Genomic DNA, 19758 nt, shown 5'->3' on the forward strand with positions numbered 1-19758 from the left:
CTATAGCTTGGGCACAGGTCCCTGAGACAGTTGTTGGTTGTGTAGGTAAACGAATGAGCAGCTTGGAGGCAAGATAATATGATGAGACAAGCAGTCTTGAGAGCCGCATGGTCCCTGTTCTAAATCCAGATCTCCTGCAGGCTAACTGTGTTGTATTGGACAAGACATTGGGCTTCTCTGAGCTTTCGGGCTAAACCCACTGACCTCACAGGGGCTTAGGAGAATACCGCTTGCAAACGTGCCCAGCAAATAGAAGGTTCCTCCGTGTCTGTTGGCTGGCCTGCCATGATTTAGAGCGAAAACATAATCAAGATCTCCACGACCCCATGGTCTCACAGAGAGGGGTAGGATTTACCCCCTAGAAACTCGCTAACAGTAAAATGGGGTTTGTGATGCACCCATAGGAATATGGGCCTCGGAGGAACTCAGAGGCTGGAGGGAGAGCTGGGGGGGGGGGGCTGGAAGCTTGGAGAGGAGGTGGGAGGCTGAAGAATGGGGGTGGGGGTTATACAGAGAAGTGGGCTGCAGGCACAGAGGCTGGGGAGCTGTGGGATTAGGACTGCGGGAGGCTGTCCAGGTTAAAATAGCATGTTTATGTCGGGGGTGGTCATACAGCCTAATATGAGGTTGGATGGGAGAGGCAGGAGAGACACCAGGAAAGCCTTTAGAAAGGGATGTGTCCAGGGCAGAGGCAGCCGGGGGATGGGGGTGCTTTGGTGAACTACATATGCCATTGGAGTTCTTGGGATTCTCAAGACAGATGTTCTCAACTCCTATTCCTTAACCCCAAGAAGAACTTGGAGTTTTCATCTATAACAACAGCAACCGTGACATTCTTGGGCACTCTTTAAAATGCGTGTCTGAAATGTATACTAAAGGCTCTGAGAAGTCCTGCAACACAGCCTATTCTTATTCCTATTCCTATTCCTATTCCAACTCTGCTCTTTCCAAACACATTTAGTATCAGAATGGTTTTTTTTTTTTTTTTTTTGCAGTGTCCCTCGTGGGACCAATATTAGGATCAAAGAGCACCCATTAGGCAATGCTGTGGAAGAAGAAAGTATATGTGTTTGGGGATCCAACAGGCTATGGTTTAATTCCTGTTCTGTGGCTCAGTTGGTGTCAGACCTTGGGCAAATCACTTTGCTTCCCAGAGCCTCCTTTTCCTCAGAGTCACTGTGAGAATTAGAAAGGATTTGTGGGTAAATTGGGTGTGGCTAGCTCTTCAGTTTCAATGTGTGCCCGTCAGAGCCAGGCCCGGCCATGACTCTTCCCTTCAGTCAGGCTCTCTATTACAGGTTCCATGTGATGCCTCTCTTGGTATCCCCATTGGCTGTGGCACAATGGACAAGAGAATGTACATGGAGGCAAGGATCAAGTCTCCTGGGGCCCAGCCAAGTCCTGGCATGAGTGCCACCAGCAAGAGGCCTGGTGCTGAGCCCACCATATCAGGAGTCAACCAGGTAGGGCCCTGCACCTCGTGTTCTGACCCTGCTATTTCACCTTTCCCCTCCCCTGCCCAGGCTTCCTCCCCAACTACTTTAATTAAGACTCAGTTACAAGTGATACAAAACCCAACTCAAACTGAATTAGGCAGAAATGAGAATATGTCAGCTTGGATAACTGAAAAATCTATTAGAAGACTTCAGGTATGGCTGGATCAAGGTGCTAAATGAGTGTCCTTTGGCTCTGCCTTCCAACATGCCATTCCCTGGCAGACTCTCCCTGAAAGCTGGCAAGGATTTCCCTGGCCACTCCAGATTTTAGTCTTCTCATCTTATATCCTCTGGAATAACGTCCCCAATAGGAAGAGAACCTCTTTGCAATAGTTGAAGAAAGTTTCTGGTACCACTGTCATTGGCTCACGGTCGCATGCTCATCCCTGTATTAGCCACCACGGCAGAACACAGTGGCCTGGAGCTCTTGGTATAATGAAGTCAGAAGTGATACTCAGTTGGCTCCACTGACCCCAGGAGCTGCCCCCCCCCCCCCCCACCACACACACACACAAAATGCTGGCTTCTTTTACCAGGATAGGTGCTGGATGAGTAAAATAAGAATTCCTACTTACTCTACTATGCAAATTCCATGGCATCCAGCCCCTTTCTAAGGCTTAATTCCCAGGCAGCTGCTCCCAGCTTCTACCCATGACCCTCCCCAGCCCCGAGCCTGCACCCTGAGCTTTTATCACACTTCTGAACCTCTTTCCATCCATCCTTCTAAGTGCCAAGTGGCATGAACTGAAGAGCACAAAGAAGGCCCTCCTTCCCATCTAGCTTCCCCAGAGCCAAAAATGTCACCATGAAAAAAAGGTCAGCATTCTCATGGTTAAGCATTGCCTTCTCCCTGTTGATTTTGTTACAAATCATGGCTTCCCCTGGGGGCAGCGAGAGCACCTGAAGGTGTGTGTATGTTGGGGGGGTTGGTCTTGGAAGGAGGTTGGGGGAGACATTCAGGGCTTCCCTCATCTCTACCCCTGATTTAGTTTTTCAATGAGCAAAGTCATGGGTCTCAGTCCCATTACATAACCATCTGTATGACCTTGGGCAAGCCTCTGCACCCCCGTTGGGCCCCGCTGTCATGTGTGTCATGGTGAGGACCAACTGGGTTCAATCCCTGGCGGCACGGGAACAGGTCCTGCCTATGACCGGTAGGTGACCTTGGTGTTGGCTTCCGGCACAATCTTGCAGTAGAACAATTATTATCCAGGTCTTCTGGAGTTTGCTGACTCAGGTGAGGCTCGGAGCTAGCCCTAAGTCACCGGCTCCACTAGGGACTGATAGACCAAGATGGACATCAAAACCCAGTTCTAGAGCTTGAGCTCTGAAGCAGCAGAAACTGAGGATGGCTCTCTTGGATCTTCTTAGGGTGTTGATGTCCCCCGGGGGGGGTCTTTTGAGGCCGACCTCAGGGAGTCCCCTCTGCGCAGGTCCTACTCTGGACTTCAGCTTTGTGCTAGAGCCATTAGCACTGAATGACAGCCTCTGGGCTGGGCCAGGTCGTAACAAGCCGAAGCCGAAGCCGAAGCCGCAGCAGCCGCTCTCTCCAGGGGCCCCTGTCTCCTCCTCACCTCTCTCCAGTCAGACACAGGATCTCCCTGCCCCTGAGGCCGGGACGAAACCCAGGGAGAGGGAAGAACCCTCTAGAATGGTTACTTGTGGCCATGCCTCGGGCCAGCGACATGGACATCTCTGTTCCAGGTTGCATTCCCAGATGCCGCAGGGATGGACGATGGGAAGCAGCCCTCTTCAACCTCAGGAGGGCCAGAAAAGGGACCTAGACACAGGGAATCCTCAGAGGAGGGTCCTCTGGAGCTCAGGACCCAGGAGCAGACGCATCCGGCAGGACCAAGGTGAGCTGGGGACTTCTTAGAGAAGGTCCAGGAGAGAACCCTGTGAGCCACCTGGGGGATAAGGACGAGGTAGGACTCCCGGCCTAAGATAGAAGCACTCTTGCTTCTCTCATGCAGCATAAATCACGCTACCTAATTACTCGTGGAACCTTCCATCTGCACTGCCCGACTAGATCACATGCTGCTTTGATGTGTCCTGCTCAGCCTCAAATCCCTCATGCCTGGGACTGGGACTGGCACATAGTAGATGCTCAGTAAATATGTATTCACTGAATCAATAGAAGAATGAACAAAAGAGGCAAAACACACATTTACATGCATTATTGTTACTGTTTTCTAAATACTGTATACCTTTTTTTTAAAAGATTTTATTTGTTGGACGCCTGGGTGGCTCAGTGGTTTAAGCCGCTGCCTTCAGCTCAGGTCATGATCTCAGGGTCCTGGGATCGAGCCCCGCATCGGGCTCTCTGCTCGGCAGGGAGCCTGCTTCCCTCTCACTCCCTCTGCCTGCCTCTTTGCCTACTTATGATCTCTCTCTGTCAAATAAATAAATAAAATCTTTAAAAAGAAAAAATAAAAGATTTTATTTGTTTATTTGACAGACAGAGATCACAAGTAGTCAGAGAGGCAGGCAGAGAGAGAGAAAGGAGGAAGCAGGCTCCCTGCCGACCACAGAGCCTGATGCGGGGCTCGATCCCAGGGCCCTGAGATCATGACCTGAGCCGAAGGCAGTGGCTTAACCCACTGCGCCACCCGGGCACCCCTGAATTCTGTCCACTTTTAAACGTGTCTACAGTGAGAGTAATCTTGTTTACTTATTTAAATTGAGTGATAGTAAAGTTTATCGAGCAATAGTATGAAGTTTTGAAGAAGGAGAGGGCCCAAGAGCGTTGCCTTAATCTTTTTTTATTTTTTATTATTTATTTTTATTTTTATTTATTTATTTTTAAGACTTTTTTTTTTTAAGACTTTATTTTTAAGTAATCTCTATGTCCAGCCTGGGGCTCGAACTCACAACCCCGAGATCAAGAGTCACATGCTCCACCGACTGAGCCACCAAGTCACCCCTAAATAATTAGGCAAAGTTTTATGCAAGTTTTTTTTTTCTCTGTCACGTCATTTTAAATATGAAAAAACTGGAAATGCCAGGATGCCTTAAATACCTACAAGAGAGGGATGGTAAAGTCAAGTATATTTATTTATAAAATACGGAATTTTAGGAGGTCCCTGGTGGGTTCAGTCAGCGGAGCGTGCAACTCTTGTTCTTGGGGCTGTGAGTTCGAGCCCCACACTGGGTGTAGAAATGACTTAAAAAGTAAATAAATAAAATAAAATATGGAATTTTATACTTTCCCTTAAAAAGCAGGTTTATGAAAGCTTTTTTTGGCAAGGAAAATTTAGGTTATAATCATCGAAAAAGGATGGCAAAACTGTATATGAAATATGACTGTATTATGTAAAGTTGGGCAATTATTTGAAGATGGTAATGACGTAAATCCCCACGACAATCGCGTGTGCACACCCATAGGAAGAAGCCTGGGAGAAGTACTCCAGGACGTGAGTGGGATCTGAGTCAAACCCTGAGCTGTCACTGGCAGTTTGATGACTCTAGGCTCGAGGCTTCAGTCTCAACCTCTCCGTGCAGCCTCTCTGGTTTTGCTTGCTTCTTTTTTTTTTTTTTAAGATTTATTTATATTTGAAAGAGAGAGAGAGTGAGAGCAGGGGGAGGGGCAGAAGGAAAGAATCTCAAGCAGGCTCCCTGCTGAGCGTGGAGCCTGACCATGACCCTGAGATCATGACCTGAGCCCAAATCAAGAGTCAGACGCTAACTGACTGAGCCAGCCAGGCGCTCCAAGATTTACTTATTTTCTATTTTTTTTGAAAGATTTTATTTATTTATTTGACAGACAGAGATCACAAGTAGGCAGAGAGGCAGGCAAGGGTGGGGTGGGAAGCAGGCTCCCTGCTGAGCAGAAAGCCTGATGCGGGGCTCAATCCCAGGACCCTGAGATCATGACCTGAGCTGAAGGCAGAGGCTTTAACCCACTGAGCCACCCAGGTGCTCCTCCAAGATTTATTTTTAAGTCATCTCTACACCCATCATGGGGCTCAAACTCACAACCCTGAGATCAAGAGTCACTTGCTCTACCAACCAAGCCAGCCAGGTGCTCCTGTTTTTTCTTTTTTTCTAAACAACAACAACGGCAACATTAATAATGATAATAATAATAAAATCCTAACTCCCCAAAACATTGACATCAAAGTGTTTGGGATTTGGAGAATTCATGTCAGTTCTTCATTTATCCTCTCCAGCATTAAGTATGCACCTATGGTATACCTAGGTGTGCACAGGTGCTCTGGGAATCACATAGGAGCCTAAGAATATAAAACTGTGGCCCAATCCGGGAGCTGAGGTGTCGCTTTGCTGTTCTCCCCAGGAAGAAGCAGTCAATTCCGGCTCCCCAGGAAGGGCCCAGGGAGCTGCAAGCAGGCGGGGGTCAAGCCAAGCCAGGAAGTGAGCTGGGGGTGCTGCCTTCCAGGGTCCCTGCAACACAGGAAGGGAAGGAGACCGAGGACCAGCGGGGGAGACAGCAGAACCCAGGGACGGTGAAGGGTCAGGCCCTCCAGAGCCACCAGGTAATGTCCATGGAGACGTGGGGAGGAGGGTACAGAATGACTGCCCCACAGGGAAGACGAAGGAGCTTCCCCCCATTCCCCCCATTTTGGTACACTTGTGTCTACTTCTCTCCATGCGCCGGAAATGTCAAGTGTACCGTCTCTATGGGTCACTGGGATATTCTGGATATTCTTTTTTTTTTTTTTTTAAGATTTCATTTATTTATTTGACAGACAGAGATTACAAGTGGACAGAGAGGCAGGCAGAGAGAGAGAGGGAGGGGGAAGCAGGTTCACTGCTGATCAGAGAGCCCGATGCGGGGCTCGATCCCAGGACCCTGAGATCATGACCTGAGCGGAAGGCAGAGGCTTTAATCCACTGAGCCACCCAGGCACCCCTATTCTGGATATTCTTAATTGCAAGACTGTGTAACCTGTTTCCAGGTGGTCCCACGGTATGTCACTGGATGCTGGAGGTGGGGAGGAGTGGAGGGGTTCTGTGTACGAGAAAAATAGGGACATGCTGGATGTAACCACACTCCGTGGTTTTCTTTATGCTAGGGTATCGCAGAAGCTGTTTCTTAGCTGCTGAGTGTTGTGGGACTTTGCAAGAGGTGGTTAGTGCTTGGTGCCTTTTTTTAAGTTATTTGTCTACAAAATATCTTTTCACTTATTTTCATTTTGGGATTAATTCTTTTAAAGCTTCAGAGAGGTATGGGGAGCCTGGGTGGCTCAGTCAACTAAGCATGCAGCTCTTGGTTTCAGCTCAGGTCATGATCTCGGGGTCCTGGGATCGAGCCCTGCATCGGGCTCCGTGCTCAGAGCAGTGTCTGCTTGTCCCTCTTCCTGTCCATCCCATGCATGCTCTTTGTCTCAAATAAATAAATACAATCTTTTAAAAAAGAGCTTCAGGGGCGCCTGGGTGGCTCAGTTCTTAAGCGTCTGCCTTCGGCTCAGGTTGTGATCCCAGGGTCCTGGGATGGAGCCCTGCCTCAGGCTCCCCGCTGCTTCTCTCTCTCCCACTCCCCCTGCTTCTTTTCCCTCTCTCGCTGTGTCTCACTCCCTCTGTGTCAAATAAATAAAATCTTAAAATAAATAAATAATAAATAAATGGCAAGCTTCAGTGATGTTTTGGACGTACATCTTCACCCCTGAAGCCGTCACCCCCATCAAGAAAATAAACGTATCTGTCATCCCCCCACCAAGTTCCCTCATGCCCCTTGTCATCCCTCCTCCCACCCACCCCATCCCCAGGCCACCTCTGATCCGCACTTTTTGCTACAGATTTGTTTGTAGTTCCTGGAATTTTACACAAACGGAAGGGGACAGGGTACATTCCTTCTGCCCAGCTGCTTTCCCTCGGCACGATTATTTTGAGATTCACTCACGCTCTTGAGGTCTCAAAACGTCCTCCTTTTCCCCAAAAACAAAACAAAAAACAAAACAAAACAAAACAAAACAAGAGTCCTCCTTTTTGACGCGGAGTGATAGTCCAGCCCGCCGCACACATACACCGCCATGTCTTCATCCTTTCACCTACCCGTGGCCATATGGTTCCTTCTCACTTTTTGATTCTGAAAAAAACAAACAAGCAAAAAACAACAACCACAACAAAAAACAACTTCTGCAAATATTCGTGTCCGCAGGAGCAAAGGCTTTCATTGCTCTGGAGCAAATAACCCGCTTAGCATAGAAGGGATCCTACGGTAGGTATAAATGGCACTCACTAAGAAAACGCCAAAGTCCTCTCCAAAGCTGCTGTGCCTTTTCCCAGCCCCAGCAGAGGTGTGAGAATTCCACCGAGCCACATCCGCCCCACCACTTGGTAGGGCCAGTCCTTAATTTTAAGCGTTCTAATAGGTGTCTAGTGGACTGTCATTGTGGCCTTAATTTTCCTTTTTTTTTTTTTTTTTTTGACACAGTTAGAGAGCACAAGTGGGCAGAGCAGCAGGCAGAGAGAGAGGGAACTCCCGCTGAGCAGGGAGCCCGGTGGGGCTCCATCCCAGGACGCTGGGATCATGACCTGAGCTGAAGGCAGCCGCTTAGCCAACTGAGCCACCCAGGTGCCCCTAATTTTCCTGATGACAAATGATGTTGAGCATTTAAAAAAAAATGTTTTTTTGTATTTATTTGAGAGGAGGGGCAGAGGGAGAGGGAAAGGCAGACTGCCCAGTAAGTGCAGGGAGCCCAAGCGGGGCTCGATCCCAGGACCCCGAGATCATGACTGGAGCCAAACTCAGATACCCAACTGAATGAGCCACTCAGGCCGCCCCAATGTTGAACAATTTTTAATGTGCTTATAGGTCATTTGCATATCTTTTTTGGAGAAATGTCTATTCAAATACTTTGCCCATTGTTTTAATTGGATTGGTTATTTTATGGTTGAGTTGTAGGAGCTCTTTATATATTCTGGATACTAGTCTCTTATGAGGTATAGGATTTACACACATTTTTTTCCTTCCACTTTATGGATCATCTTTTTACTTTCTGCCTTTAAAAAAAATCAGGTTCTTTGCTTTCTTATTATTGAGTTCGGAGGTCCTTAGATATTCTGAATACAAGTCCTTTATAAGATATGTGATTGGTGAATGCTCTCCCCCAGGCTGTGCCTTGTCTTTTCCATTCTCTTAACAGAGACTTTCAAAGAACAGAAGTTCTGAATTTTGGTAAGGCCTAATTTATCAATCTTTTCTTTGGGGCTTGAGTTTCTGATGTTATTTCTTGCACATCTTCGCTTAACCCAAGATCACGTCAGATTTTCTCCTATGTTTTCTTCAAGAAGTTTTATAATTTTAGGCTTAATATTTTTTAAAAAGATTTTATTTATTTATTTGACAGAGAGAGAGAGCACAAGGAAGGGGAGTGGCAGGCAGAGGGAGAGGGAGAAGCAGGCTCCCCATAGATCAGAGGGAGCCCGATGTGGGGCTCAATCCCAGGACCTTGGGATCATGACCTGAGCCGAAGGCAGACCCTCAACCCACTGAGCCCAGGCGCCCTAATAGTTAAACTTATGATCCATCTTGAGTTCATTTTTGTGCACGGCATGCTGGATTGTGGTTTGGGTTTTGGCCTGTGGCCATCCAACCATTCTAGCGCCATTTGTTGAAGATCCCTTTCCCTACTGGCAAACTTGTTGCAAATCAGTTGAGCTCTGTGTAAGTCGATTTCTGGACTCTCTGTCCCACTCATCTCTCTATCTTTATTCCAATACCACCCTGTCCTGATCATGTCACTTTACAGGAAGTCTTGAAATCAGTTAACATACCCTCTTTTTAGAGAGTGTACAAGAAGGATTCTTGTACTTTGAACATTCCTTGGGAAAACCAAGGAGTTTGGGATTTAAAGGGAACCATCTCAGTTCCTCCAAGCTCCCCCTCTTTGCCGCAGAGAAGCATGGACCATGACTTTGGGTGGGCCGTGACTCCTGTGGGCCTCAGTGTCCTCATCCCTGAAAACGAGGCTGTGCTCCTTCTAGGGGTGCTGAGAGCACTCAGTGAGAGGACACTTGCAGTGTCGATCACTGTAAGCCTGGGATGACCGGTCTCCAGGCCAGCGTTGAGGTTCACCTGGGAACCAGGCTCAGGCTCTTCATTTTGGTGTCTTGTCCTCGGCAGGGCCGGGAGTGTCAGCCCATCCCAGGTCACCAGGAAGCTCATGGGGCAGACATAGTGCAGCCAGCAGAAGCTTCTTGCACCTTGGACAGCTGTGGGCAGCCACGGGGAGACAAGCTCCCCAAGGAAGTGGACACTCCCCACATCAGGCCACAGGAGGACAGTTCCCAAGAGGCAGTGCCCCTGATACCTTTGGCAACTCCAGAGGAAAAGATGGCCAACTCCTTCCCACCATCCACTCCAGGACCTGACCCACCCAAAGGAAGGTAAGCCATCCTCTGATGCCGCCCCCACCCGACTCCCTGACCCAACGAGATCACGCTTCTGTTAAGTTACAGATGAGGCGAATTCTAGCTCCTGACCTGATGTAGGACCTTGGGCAAGTCACGCCCCTCTGGCCCCCAGTTTCCCTATCTGTAGGATACTTCTAACACCAGAACTCTTTGTTCTGCAAACCTGTACTTTAAGGGCCTCGTCCCAACATGGGGACGTGAGGGAATGAGGGGTCCCTCTGAGATTATAAGGCTGGAGAGATGAGGCTGAGTGTCATGATGGGCCTGAGTGTCCCGGGGGCTCAGGGAAGGTCAGTGCAGAGGATGAGCCTTGCGCTGAGCCTCTCTGCCACCCCAGGGTCTCCTCCTTGTTTAGGGTCAAGGCCGTGGAGACCCAACCAGGACCAGGGCCTGTTCCTGCACTGGTAAGTGGAGCGGGAGCTGGGGTGGGGAGGGCGGCTGTCGGGAATCAGGAGGAGGAAGGAGGCAGAGGAGGGACAGGGCTGGTATCTGGAATCCAGCTGGGGAAGGTGTGAGTGAGCCTGTGTGAGTGTGCACATGGATGTGCACACGTGTGTGTCTTTGCACGTGTGTGTGCACACGTGTGTGCATCTTGGGTGGAGGACAAAGGATGCCCTTAGACTCTGGAGCTTGGAAACAGGAGCAGAACCCTGGGCTGGTAGCTGGTAGCTGATGCGGTTTGTCAGGGGAGATTTTTTTTTTAAGTTTTTAAAAATTTATTTATTTGACAGAGAGAGATCACAAGTAAGCAGAGAGGCAGGCAGAGAGAGGAAGAGAATCAGGCTCCCTGCTGAGCAGAGAGCCCGATGTGGGGCTCAATCCCAGGACCCTGGGATTATGACCTGAGCCAAAGGCAGAGGCTTTAACCCACTGAGCCACCCAGGCGCCCCTGGGGGTGCTTTTAGTTGGAAGGAAGGTAATATAGCATGTTTCTGCTAATGGACAAAATAGAGCTGGTGCTTTAGGGACAAGAGCTGCATCTCATGTGGGACAAAGGGCTGGGCAGGGGTGTGCGTGCTGGAGGTGGGCTGGGGATGACCCGTCCCTGTCATAGGAGGGACAGAAGCAGGAGGGACAGAAGCTAGATTTGTCAGATGAATGAGTGGGCGTTTATTAAGTGCCTGCCATGTGTCATCCCTGGATAGTCATGGACAGAGGAGGCAGACAAGGTCCTGCTCACATGAAGCTTACCTTCTGGTCAGGTCGGCAAACGACAGGTCATTGACAAGACCACTGAGGCTTCCCAGGGACAGAAATAAATGAAAGGTGGAGCAGGGAGTGACTTATTCAAGCCCCCCGGCTCACAGTGCTGGAAGGCGGGGGAGCCAAGGTCAAGGGCAGGGAGGAGCCTCCTGGGGTGCATAGGAGATTTGGAGGGCATCGTCCAGGGGACCCAGAGAGGAAGAGCACTGCGAGGTTGCCCTGGAGAGTGAAGGGCAGGAGAAGCTCTGTGGGACAGTCCAGCTGGATTCCCTCTCCTGTGCTGTCCGCAGGAGGTGAGGGGCACTGGAGAGAGGAGGGATCTGGACCCTGTGCAGAAGCAGCCTCGGGAGCCCACAGTGGCTGTGGGGGCCCAGAACCTTGGGAGCCTTCGGCCGGGCTTCATGAAGTGCTTGCTGGAGGTGCAGGAGGAGGCGGTCACACATCGGAGGGCTGCCAAGGCCCGGACCCTGCCAAACCGGAAGTCCCCCAGGACCCTGACCCCCGTGCCCTCTTCGGCCCCAAGCCTGCCTCTGACCCTGCCTCAGACCCCCGCCTCGGCCCCTGCGATGGCCCCACCCTGGGCCCGGTCGCCAGCCCCCGGGCCAGTCCCTGTCCCCGCCCCTGTGGGATCCCCGGTCCCGGCCTCAGGGCTGGTCACAGCCCTGCCGGCCCCCACCCTGGACGTGGGCTGGAGAAGGGCAGAACTCTTGCACCCGAGCGGAGAGAGGAGCCTGAGCAGCACCAAGACACGGTAGGAGTCACCCCAAAAAAGAGCGCCCGAGGTCAGTGCTGGTGTCCCAGGGTCCCTGGTATCTTTCTTCCAGATTCTCGTCCCGTCACCGTACCTGTTCCCTCTCGTGTGCCCCCTCGTCCTTTGTCACTTCTGCCCCCCCACCCCATCCCCATTTCTGCCAGCTTTTCTCTAAGTCCCTCTAAGGGACACGGAGGCGTGTCCCTTCCCCTCATGTCCCCTCACTCCTGCCTCCTCCTCCCCAGGGTCACTCTGAGACTCTCCTGACCTCCCAAAGCCTCCCCCAGGGTCCTTCCCATGTCCTCCTCTGCCCCACCCTCCCCCCTTGCCCTCCCCTAGCTTCTGGGGGTGGCCCCGGGCAAGGGTGACGGGATGTGTGCCCTGTGTCTGGGGTCTGTCCTCCGTAGGCAGGAGCTGGAGGAGCGCGGCCTCCTCAAGCTGTACCAGAACTGGGATGAAAGGTTCGAGGAGCACCTCACCCTGAGGCAAGAGGAAGGTGAGGACGGGCCTGCCCAGGGAAGCCCCTCCGGTGGCAGGAGTCTCAGTCCTGGGGGGATGGGGCGCTCCAGACCACACCGCTGACCTGATGCCCACCGCAGCCCTGTGTTCTGGGCCCGGAGGAGACTTCCTGGCTAGGGAGACAGTGCGGGGTGGCAGCTGGCCGTGGGGGTCTGAGTCCCTGCTGAGACCCTCTTCCTTGGGGCCCAGTCCTCTTCCGGAACGGCCTCCCTGAGTAAACAGATCAAGTCCAGCAAGGTTCTTCAGGCTTGGAGGCATTTCTGCCTCTCTCCATCCAAGCCCACGCTGCGGGTCCTCTGGAGGCCGCTTGGGTGGGAGGCAGGGTTCCAGGGCCCCCCGTCCGCCCTAGACCATCCCTCACCATTTAACAAGAGCAGTTGCCCTGGACAAGTCCCATTTCCTGCCGCATCCCACCCCCTCCAAAAAGTTTTAAAGTTCTGAACACCCACCTGGGGGAGGCCCTGGGCCCCACGACTCCACTGGCCACGAGAGGGCGGAGGAGGGAGTGCTGACTCCGTGAGCTCCACGGGTTTCCTGCAGCCCCGCTACACCCCGCCCCAGCCCCAGAAGAGCACGGAGCAGTCCTCCCTCCACCCTTCATTCCTCCCCCAAATCTGTGACCCTCTCCACTGGCCCCTTCTGATTTCCCTGAATGCGCTCTCCAGCTCCCCATGACCGCTTCCTGGGAGCTCGCTCCTTTTGGCATTGCAACTCTCTAGTCATTTTCAAAGAGGCCCTTCTGTACCATGTCCTTGAGCAGAGTTCACGGACAAGGTGCTGCCATGGCTTAGAGATGCGGGCTTTCCACCATGCCCCGAAGCCGTCTGGCTGCTCTGCTCACATGGTCCAAACCACGGGCATTTTGCTCATGCCTGCTTTTAAGAGCTGTTCTTGTCTTTTCCTTTTTTTTTTTTTTTTTTTGGCATGCCTGCCCTTGGGGGGTCACCACTCACCCCAACCCTAGCATCCTAGTCCTCCCTCTGTCCTCATCTCAGTTTTGTGTGTCAGACTTCAGAGTCTCTTACATGCCAGACACTGAATTAGCACAACCGCTCTCAGAGGATGTACCGTTTTGTCCATCTCACAGATGAGAAAATCGAGTCTCAGAGAAGTACGGTGGCTTGCCCGTGGCAGTTGTATGGTTTGCTTGGGCTGCCGTAACACATTATCACAGACGGGGTGGCTGAGCATTTCTTTGCTCAGAGCTCAGGAGGTCGCAGGAGGTCGCAAACCAAGCAGATCTCAGATCAAGGTGGTGGCAGAATGGGTTTCTTTTGAGGCCCCTCCCCTCGCCTTGCAGGTGGCCGCCTGTACCCTCCTGTGTCCTCATGTGGTCTCACGTGGCCTTTCCTCTGTGCACACACATCCCTACTGTCTCTCGTGTTTCCGCATTTCCTTTTCTTGTAAGGACACCAGTCGGGCTGGACCAGGGCCCACGCTACTATCTCATTTTAACTTAACCACCTCTTTAAAGGCCCTGTCTCTAAATACGCTAATGTCCCACGCTAATGTCCTGGGGGTCAGGGCTTCAACATAAGAGTTTCAGTGGGATGCAGTTCAGGCCAAAGCAGCCACCCCGCTTATTATTAAAGGGCAGACCCTGCCCCCTCCCTCGGTCTGTTGATTCTGCCGACATTTGGCTGCGGGCTGAGAAGTCAGGTGCAGCTTTTGGTATCAAGCTATCCTAGAAAGCACATCCATGCGGATAAGTGACCACAGAGCACCAAAGTCAAAGGCACAGACTCAAGGGTCAGAAAGACCTACCCGGTCACCTAATCTTTAAGCCTCCGTTTCCCTATTGGGACAAAAGGAATAAGCATCCCACTCTTATGAGGCTGTTGTAAGACTTTAATGAGAACGTGGCCATGAAGAGCCTAGCACAGTGCCTGGCACATAGCAGGGGTGCCCTAAGGTGGCTGTGCTCCTGGCACAGAGTGAAGGCCATTAAGGAGCTTAGGTGTTGGCACACCCGCTGAGACCTTGGCCTGACCTTGGGATAGAGAGTGGAGTGAGTTAGCGGGACTGCGCCTTCCACTATGGCTGCTTTAGCTGCCCCTGCCTCTCCACCCAGCCACGGTGGTAAAGGATGCTGGGCAGGAGGGTGGTTGGAAGGTGGGGGCGTTGGATGGTAGGAGCAAGGCGTGTCCCCGCCTCACGTGACCCCCGCCGCCCCACTGCAGCCTTCCGCAGTTACTTTGAGATCTTCAATGGCCATGGCGAGGTGAACGCACAGAGCCTGGGCAACATCCTGCTGCTTGTGGGCATCTCCCTCACGCCAGCTCAGGTACGGGACGCCCTGAGGAGCGCCGACATCGATGGTGAGTGAGGGGAGGCTCCATTCTGGGTCCCAGGCAGGGCCAGCAATGGGAGACCTTTCTGGTCCTGCAGACCTCCACGCTTCAAGGGGCTGCACGTGGTTTAATGCTCCGCTGTTGCAGTCTGGAAATTCTTCATAAATTTTTGAGTGAGGGACCCCATCCTGCATTTTTATTTTCCACTGGGGCCCCTCATGCTGGCCCAAAGTTAACGCTCTCTGAGCATCTACTCAGCACCGGGTTCTGGGCACCTGGAGATGGCCATGACCTGTCTCCTGACCCTAGGATGTAGGTGGTGTCTGCGATACCTCCCTTTTAGGCCTGCTTCATGGGACCTTCTCCCATGACTGGGTCACTCATTTGACCAGCTGTGTGACCTTGGACAAATCAGTGAAGTTGGCCAGGCCTTGGTTTCCGTACAATGGGGCTTATAGCATGTATCTCAGCAGGCTGCTGGAAAGCAAATGAGATAATCCAGGCAGAGCATTGAGCCCAGTGCCTGGTGCACAGAATGTGTTCATGAGACATTGAGCTGCTCATGTTCGTCATCCAGGAAATATTTATTAAGTACCCACTGTGTGCGCCTTCCAGATCTGGCCGCTGAGAAGAAAGAGATGGGTAAGGCCCGTGAGCCCTGCCCCCGAGGTGCTCACAGAGACAGGGACACAAAAGAGTCACCAAAGGAAGCAGCACTTCAGGTGGCTTAGAGGACGGGATCAGGAAGGAAGACTTCCTGGAGGAGGCGATGACTGAGCCAAATGGTGGAAGATTAAATAGCGGTTAGGCAGGGAGGGAAGAAAAAAGGGCATCCCTCATGATAGAAATAAATAGACAAAGGGAGGAGGATATGGGGTGAGGGGAATTCCACGTGGTTTGGTCGGCTAGATGCAGGGCGTGGGGAGCCGTGGAGCTGTAAGTGGCCTGGGCTCCTGGCCACTACCGGTCCGGCTCTGCTTCCTCCATCACTGCACAGGGGCGAATCCACACACACACAAGCCAGGAACCACCTTAGCTCTGCCCCTCTCTGACTCTTGGCAAAAGCTTCCTTTTTCTCTATGCCTCAGGCCCCATCTGTGACATGGGGATAAGAGTCTTAGGCATCTCCAGAGGGTGGTTTTCAGGATTAAAGACCATTTATTCATTTGTCTAGTAGCTCAGGAAACATCTTCTAAGACTTGTCTGTCTTTTTTTTTTTTTTTTTTTAAGTTTTATTTATTTAAGTAACCTCTACCCTGAATGTGGGGCTCAAATTCAAAACCCTGAGATCAAAAGTCACATGTTCCTCTGGACTGCCAGCCAGGTGCCCCCCAAACCTACCTGTCTTAGCCCTGAGGACACAGTGCAGAACAAAACAGACCCTTTTGGCACTTCCATTAAATTCCAGATCTTACAAGTGTGTGGTGGAAACACAGGGTTTTGTGAGAATGTATAGTGGGGCAGCTGACGCGGTCAGGTCTGACTTCTCTTGGGGAAGGGATGATCAAGAAGAAGCACATGTAGGATGTTTACTAAAGAGTTAGAGGGCAGTAGAGAAGATTCCAGGAAGAGGAAGCAGCATGTGCAAAGGCCCGGAGCAGAGAACGTGGCCCCAGTGGAAGAACAGGTTCATGCTGGGGGCCCTTGGCACCAGGTGAGGCTGGAGACAGGTAATAGGCAGGTCCTGCAGGGCCTTGAAGGCTGAGGTGGGAATCTTGTGGGTACCTAATTCTTCATGCAGTGACTAGCACATGGTAATAATAACGGTTGCTGACATTTACTGGGCTTGTATAATACCCACGGCCCTGTTCTAAGCACTTTACTTCATTTGATCTCCCATGAGATAGGCATTATGGTTATCCCCACTCTCCAGGTGAGAAAGCTAAGGCTTAGAGGGGTTGGGGGCTTTGCCAAGGTCACACGGATAGTAAGTGGTGGACCAGGGATGGGAACTCAGACAGCTGTCCTGAGTTCTAGAAGCTTCCAACCCAGGCCCCCCTAATTTTCACCTTCTACTTTGCTGTGTGCACCATACTTGCTGCATTGAATATGCGTTGAATGTGTCTTTTTTGTGTTTTATAATCAAACCCATTGAGTACATGCTAACATGCCCGGGCTGCAGGGCCTGTGCCCACTCTGGCAGGCCCTTGCCCACTGTTATACCCCTGGCTTCCACAGGAGATGGTCACGTAGGCTTCAAGGACTTCTTGGCTGTGATGACAGACACCAGGCGCTTCTTCTGCTCTGTGGGTGAGTAGGGGTGAGCCCAGTCAGAGCTCGGGCTGGGGGGCAGGGTTGGTGGCTGGTGGGGCCAGTTGGCCTCCAGAACTACGGAATGGTAACAGCAGACATCTTCCCATGTCCCCAGAGCAGAATGCCCTGACGGACATGGCTCCCCCAAACCCCCACACTCTGCTCTTTGAGATCCTGTCCCTGCTGGTGGAGATGCTGGCCTTACCGGAGGCGGCCTTAGAGGAGATCACCAAGTGAGTGCGGCCGGTGGTTGTGGGTGGAGGGTGGCAGACACAGAAATGGCACCTAGTATCTTGGCAGCTGAGGAATTTTGATGGTTAGGACTCTTAGTTGCAAGTGAAAGGCACCCAGATAAAATTGGCTTAAGCAAAAGGGGAATATATTGGCTCATAGAATGGATCACGGCCTCAGGAATGGCTGGATCCAGGAGATCAGATGATAGTCTTAAGGCCTTATCTCTCCTACTCATCTCTGTTCCATGGTTTCAAGCTCAACTAGGTCAGGGCACCTGGGTGGCTTAGTCGGTTAAGCCTCTGCCTTCAGCTCAGGTCATGATCTCAGGGTCCTGGGATCAGGCCTCATGTTGTGCTTTCTGCTCAGTGAGGAGTCTGCTTCTCCCTTTTCCTCAGTGGGAAGGATGGCAACTGGCAGCCCCATACTCACACTCGCCTCGCTGAACCAATTCAACAGCAAGAGGAATACTTTCTTGCAGTACCCAGAGAGCAATCTCAGAACAGCTATGTGATCGAGACTGCCTGGGGCCAGAGAACGCTAGAGATGAAAGCCTCCCCATGTTTCCAGACTGGGCTGGGTGGGGGTGGTGCTTACTGGTTCATCTAAGGAAGGAATGGCTACGCACAAAAGGAACTTCCAACATTCCAAGGCTAAAAGCAAACTGTGATGGCAGAACAGCCCAGCTGGTCTCTCTGTGTATCACACAGGGGACTGTCCCTGCCACTGAGACCAGGCCTTGTCCACATGGGGCCAGAGGTAGGAGAATGACAGCAAGTTGTTCCAACAACGCCAGCTCAGGAACCCCAAAGACAAAATGTCTTTTTTCCTCCCAGCATCTGTAAATCACTCTAAATATATATAACTCTAAAGAACATAAATGTATAATTTTTTAAATTTATTTTTTTAAATTATGTATTTGTCAGAGAGAGAAAGAGCACAAGAAGGAGGAGAGGCAAGCAGAGGGAGAAGCAGGCTCCCCACTGAGCAAGGAGCATAAATGTATAATTTTAGAAACAGTAAAACAAATTCCCATGTGTCCATTTCCCCAGTTTAAAAATAGATCATTCCCAATAATCTCGAAGCCCTGTGTGCCCTACTCCAATCACATCTCCCCAGATAAGAACTAACCAGTATTCCCCTGCTTTCTCTTTTAATTTTCACTACTTGTTTTTCCCTTTGCTTACTGAAAATTTCAAATATACAGCAAAGTTGAGAGAATTTCAAGGAGAATGTTATATATTCACCAACTAGATCCTACCATTGCCAATCCGCCATGTTGTTTTAATCTTGTGTCTACCTAACCTTTTTTCATCAATCCATACCAGTTTTTTGTTCATTTCACAATAATTGATAGTCATTTCCCTCTAAATACTTCAGCATACAGATCAATAACGAAAGACTGACATTTGTTTAGAGCTTTTTTTCTTTTTCATTATTGGAGGTATAATTTGTATTCAGGGAGACACACAAATCATCAGTGCGTGAATCTCAGCCACCTCTCACACCCGGAGAACTCGAACCCCTAAGTCATACACAACTTTGCCTTCACTCCCGAAGATGCCCGCATCATCCTTCCCAGTGGGTCTCCGAACCCACCCCTCCAAGGCAATCACTCTTCTGGTTTGTTTTCCATCCCAGATTGACTTTGCTTTTTTGGCAACTTCACATCAATGGAAACATACAGTATGCAGCCCTGGGGTCAGCTTCTTGAACTCAGCACAAGACTTTTGAGACTTGTCCGTGTTGCTGTGGGTGTCAGGGTTGACCCGTTTCTACGGCTGACCAGTGCTCCACTTGTGAATCTATCACAGTTGGTTCATCCATTCTGATGGGCCTCTCCATGGTTCTCGGGGTGGGGTTATCACGAACGAAGCTGCCGTTAATATTTTTGTGCAAGTCCTTCCGTGGACACATACTTTGGCTTCTTTGGGTGAATATGCAGCAGGGAATTGCGGGCAGGTATATTTTACTTCTGGGAACTCATCAGACCTTTTCCCAAGTGGTTGCACTGTTTTACAATCCCACCATTCATAGGAGAGTTCCAGCTGCTCTACATCTTGTGCAAATTTGGTAGTGTCGGTCTTCCTTCTGGTAGATACGGAGTAGCACTCTGGTCTGTACTCACCTTCGTTTGTATTCTGGAGTACTTTATTGTTTACCTTTTCATAAACTTTCTTTTTTTTTAAGGATTTTATTTATTTATTTGACAGACAGAAATCACAGTAGGCAGAGAGGCAGGTGGCGGGGGCGGGGGGGAAGCAGGCTCGCCACTAAGCAGAGAGCCTGATGCGGGGCTCGATCCCAGGACCCTGAGATCATGACCCAAGCCGAAGGCAGAGGCTTAACCCACTGAACCACCCAGGTGTCTTGCTTTTCATAAACTTTCTATGAGTGGACTCACTGTGTTAAGTCTTTTGTTACTTGTTTTTTCTCCTCAACCTTATGTTTTTATGATTCATTCACATTCTTGTGAGTAATTATCATTTATTGTTCTTGGGGCACCTGGGTGGCTCAGTGGGTTAAAGCCTCTGCCTTTGGCTCAGGTATGATCTCAGGGTTCAGGGATCGAGCCCTTCCTCCCCCCGTCTCTCTGCCTGCCTCTCTGCCTACTTGTGATCTCTGTCTGTCAAATAAA

General features: G+C 50.8%; 1 protein-coding gene across 1 annotated transcript in view; it reads left to right on the plus strand.

Moving 5' to 3' along the window:
- Window positions 1-1343: 1343 nt before the first annotated feature.
- Window positions 1344-19758, plus strand: part of SPATA21 (spermatogenesis associated 21) — a 32569-nt gene continuing 14154 nt past the window's right edge. The window contains exons 1-10 of the mRNA XM_046002733.1: window positions 1344-1463; window positions 3201-3352; window positions 5791-5989; window positions 9583-9845; window positions 10228-10276; window positions 11366-11826; window positions 12234-12322; window positions 14526-14663; window positions 16815-16886; window positions 17005-17122. Of these exons, the coding sequence (XP_045858689.1) occupies window positions 1344-1463; window positions 3201-3352; window positions 5791-5989; window positions 9583-9845; window positions 10228-10276; window positions 11366-11826; window positions 12234-12322; window positions 14526-14663; window positions 16815-16886; window positions 17005-17122 (1661 nt within the window). The remainder of the gene's footprint in view (window positions 1464-3200; window positions 3353-5790; window positions 5990-9582; window positions 9846-10227; window positions 10277-11365; window positions 11827-12233; window positions 12323-14525; window positions 14664-16814; window positions 16887-17004; window positions 17123-19758) is intronic.

Source organism: Meles meles, chromosome 1 (genome assembly GCF_922984935.1).
Source record: "Meles meles chromosome 1, mMelMel3.1 paternal haplotype, whole genome shotgun sequence".
NCBI classification, from domain to species: Eukaryota; Metazoa; Chordata; class Mammalia; order Carnivora; family Mustelidae; genus Meles; species Meles meles.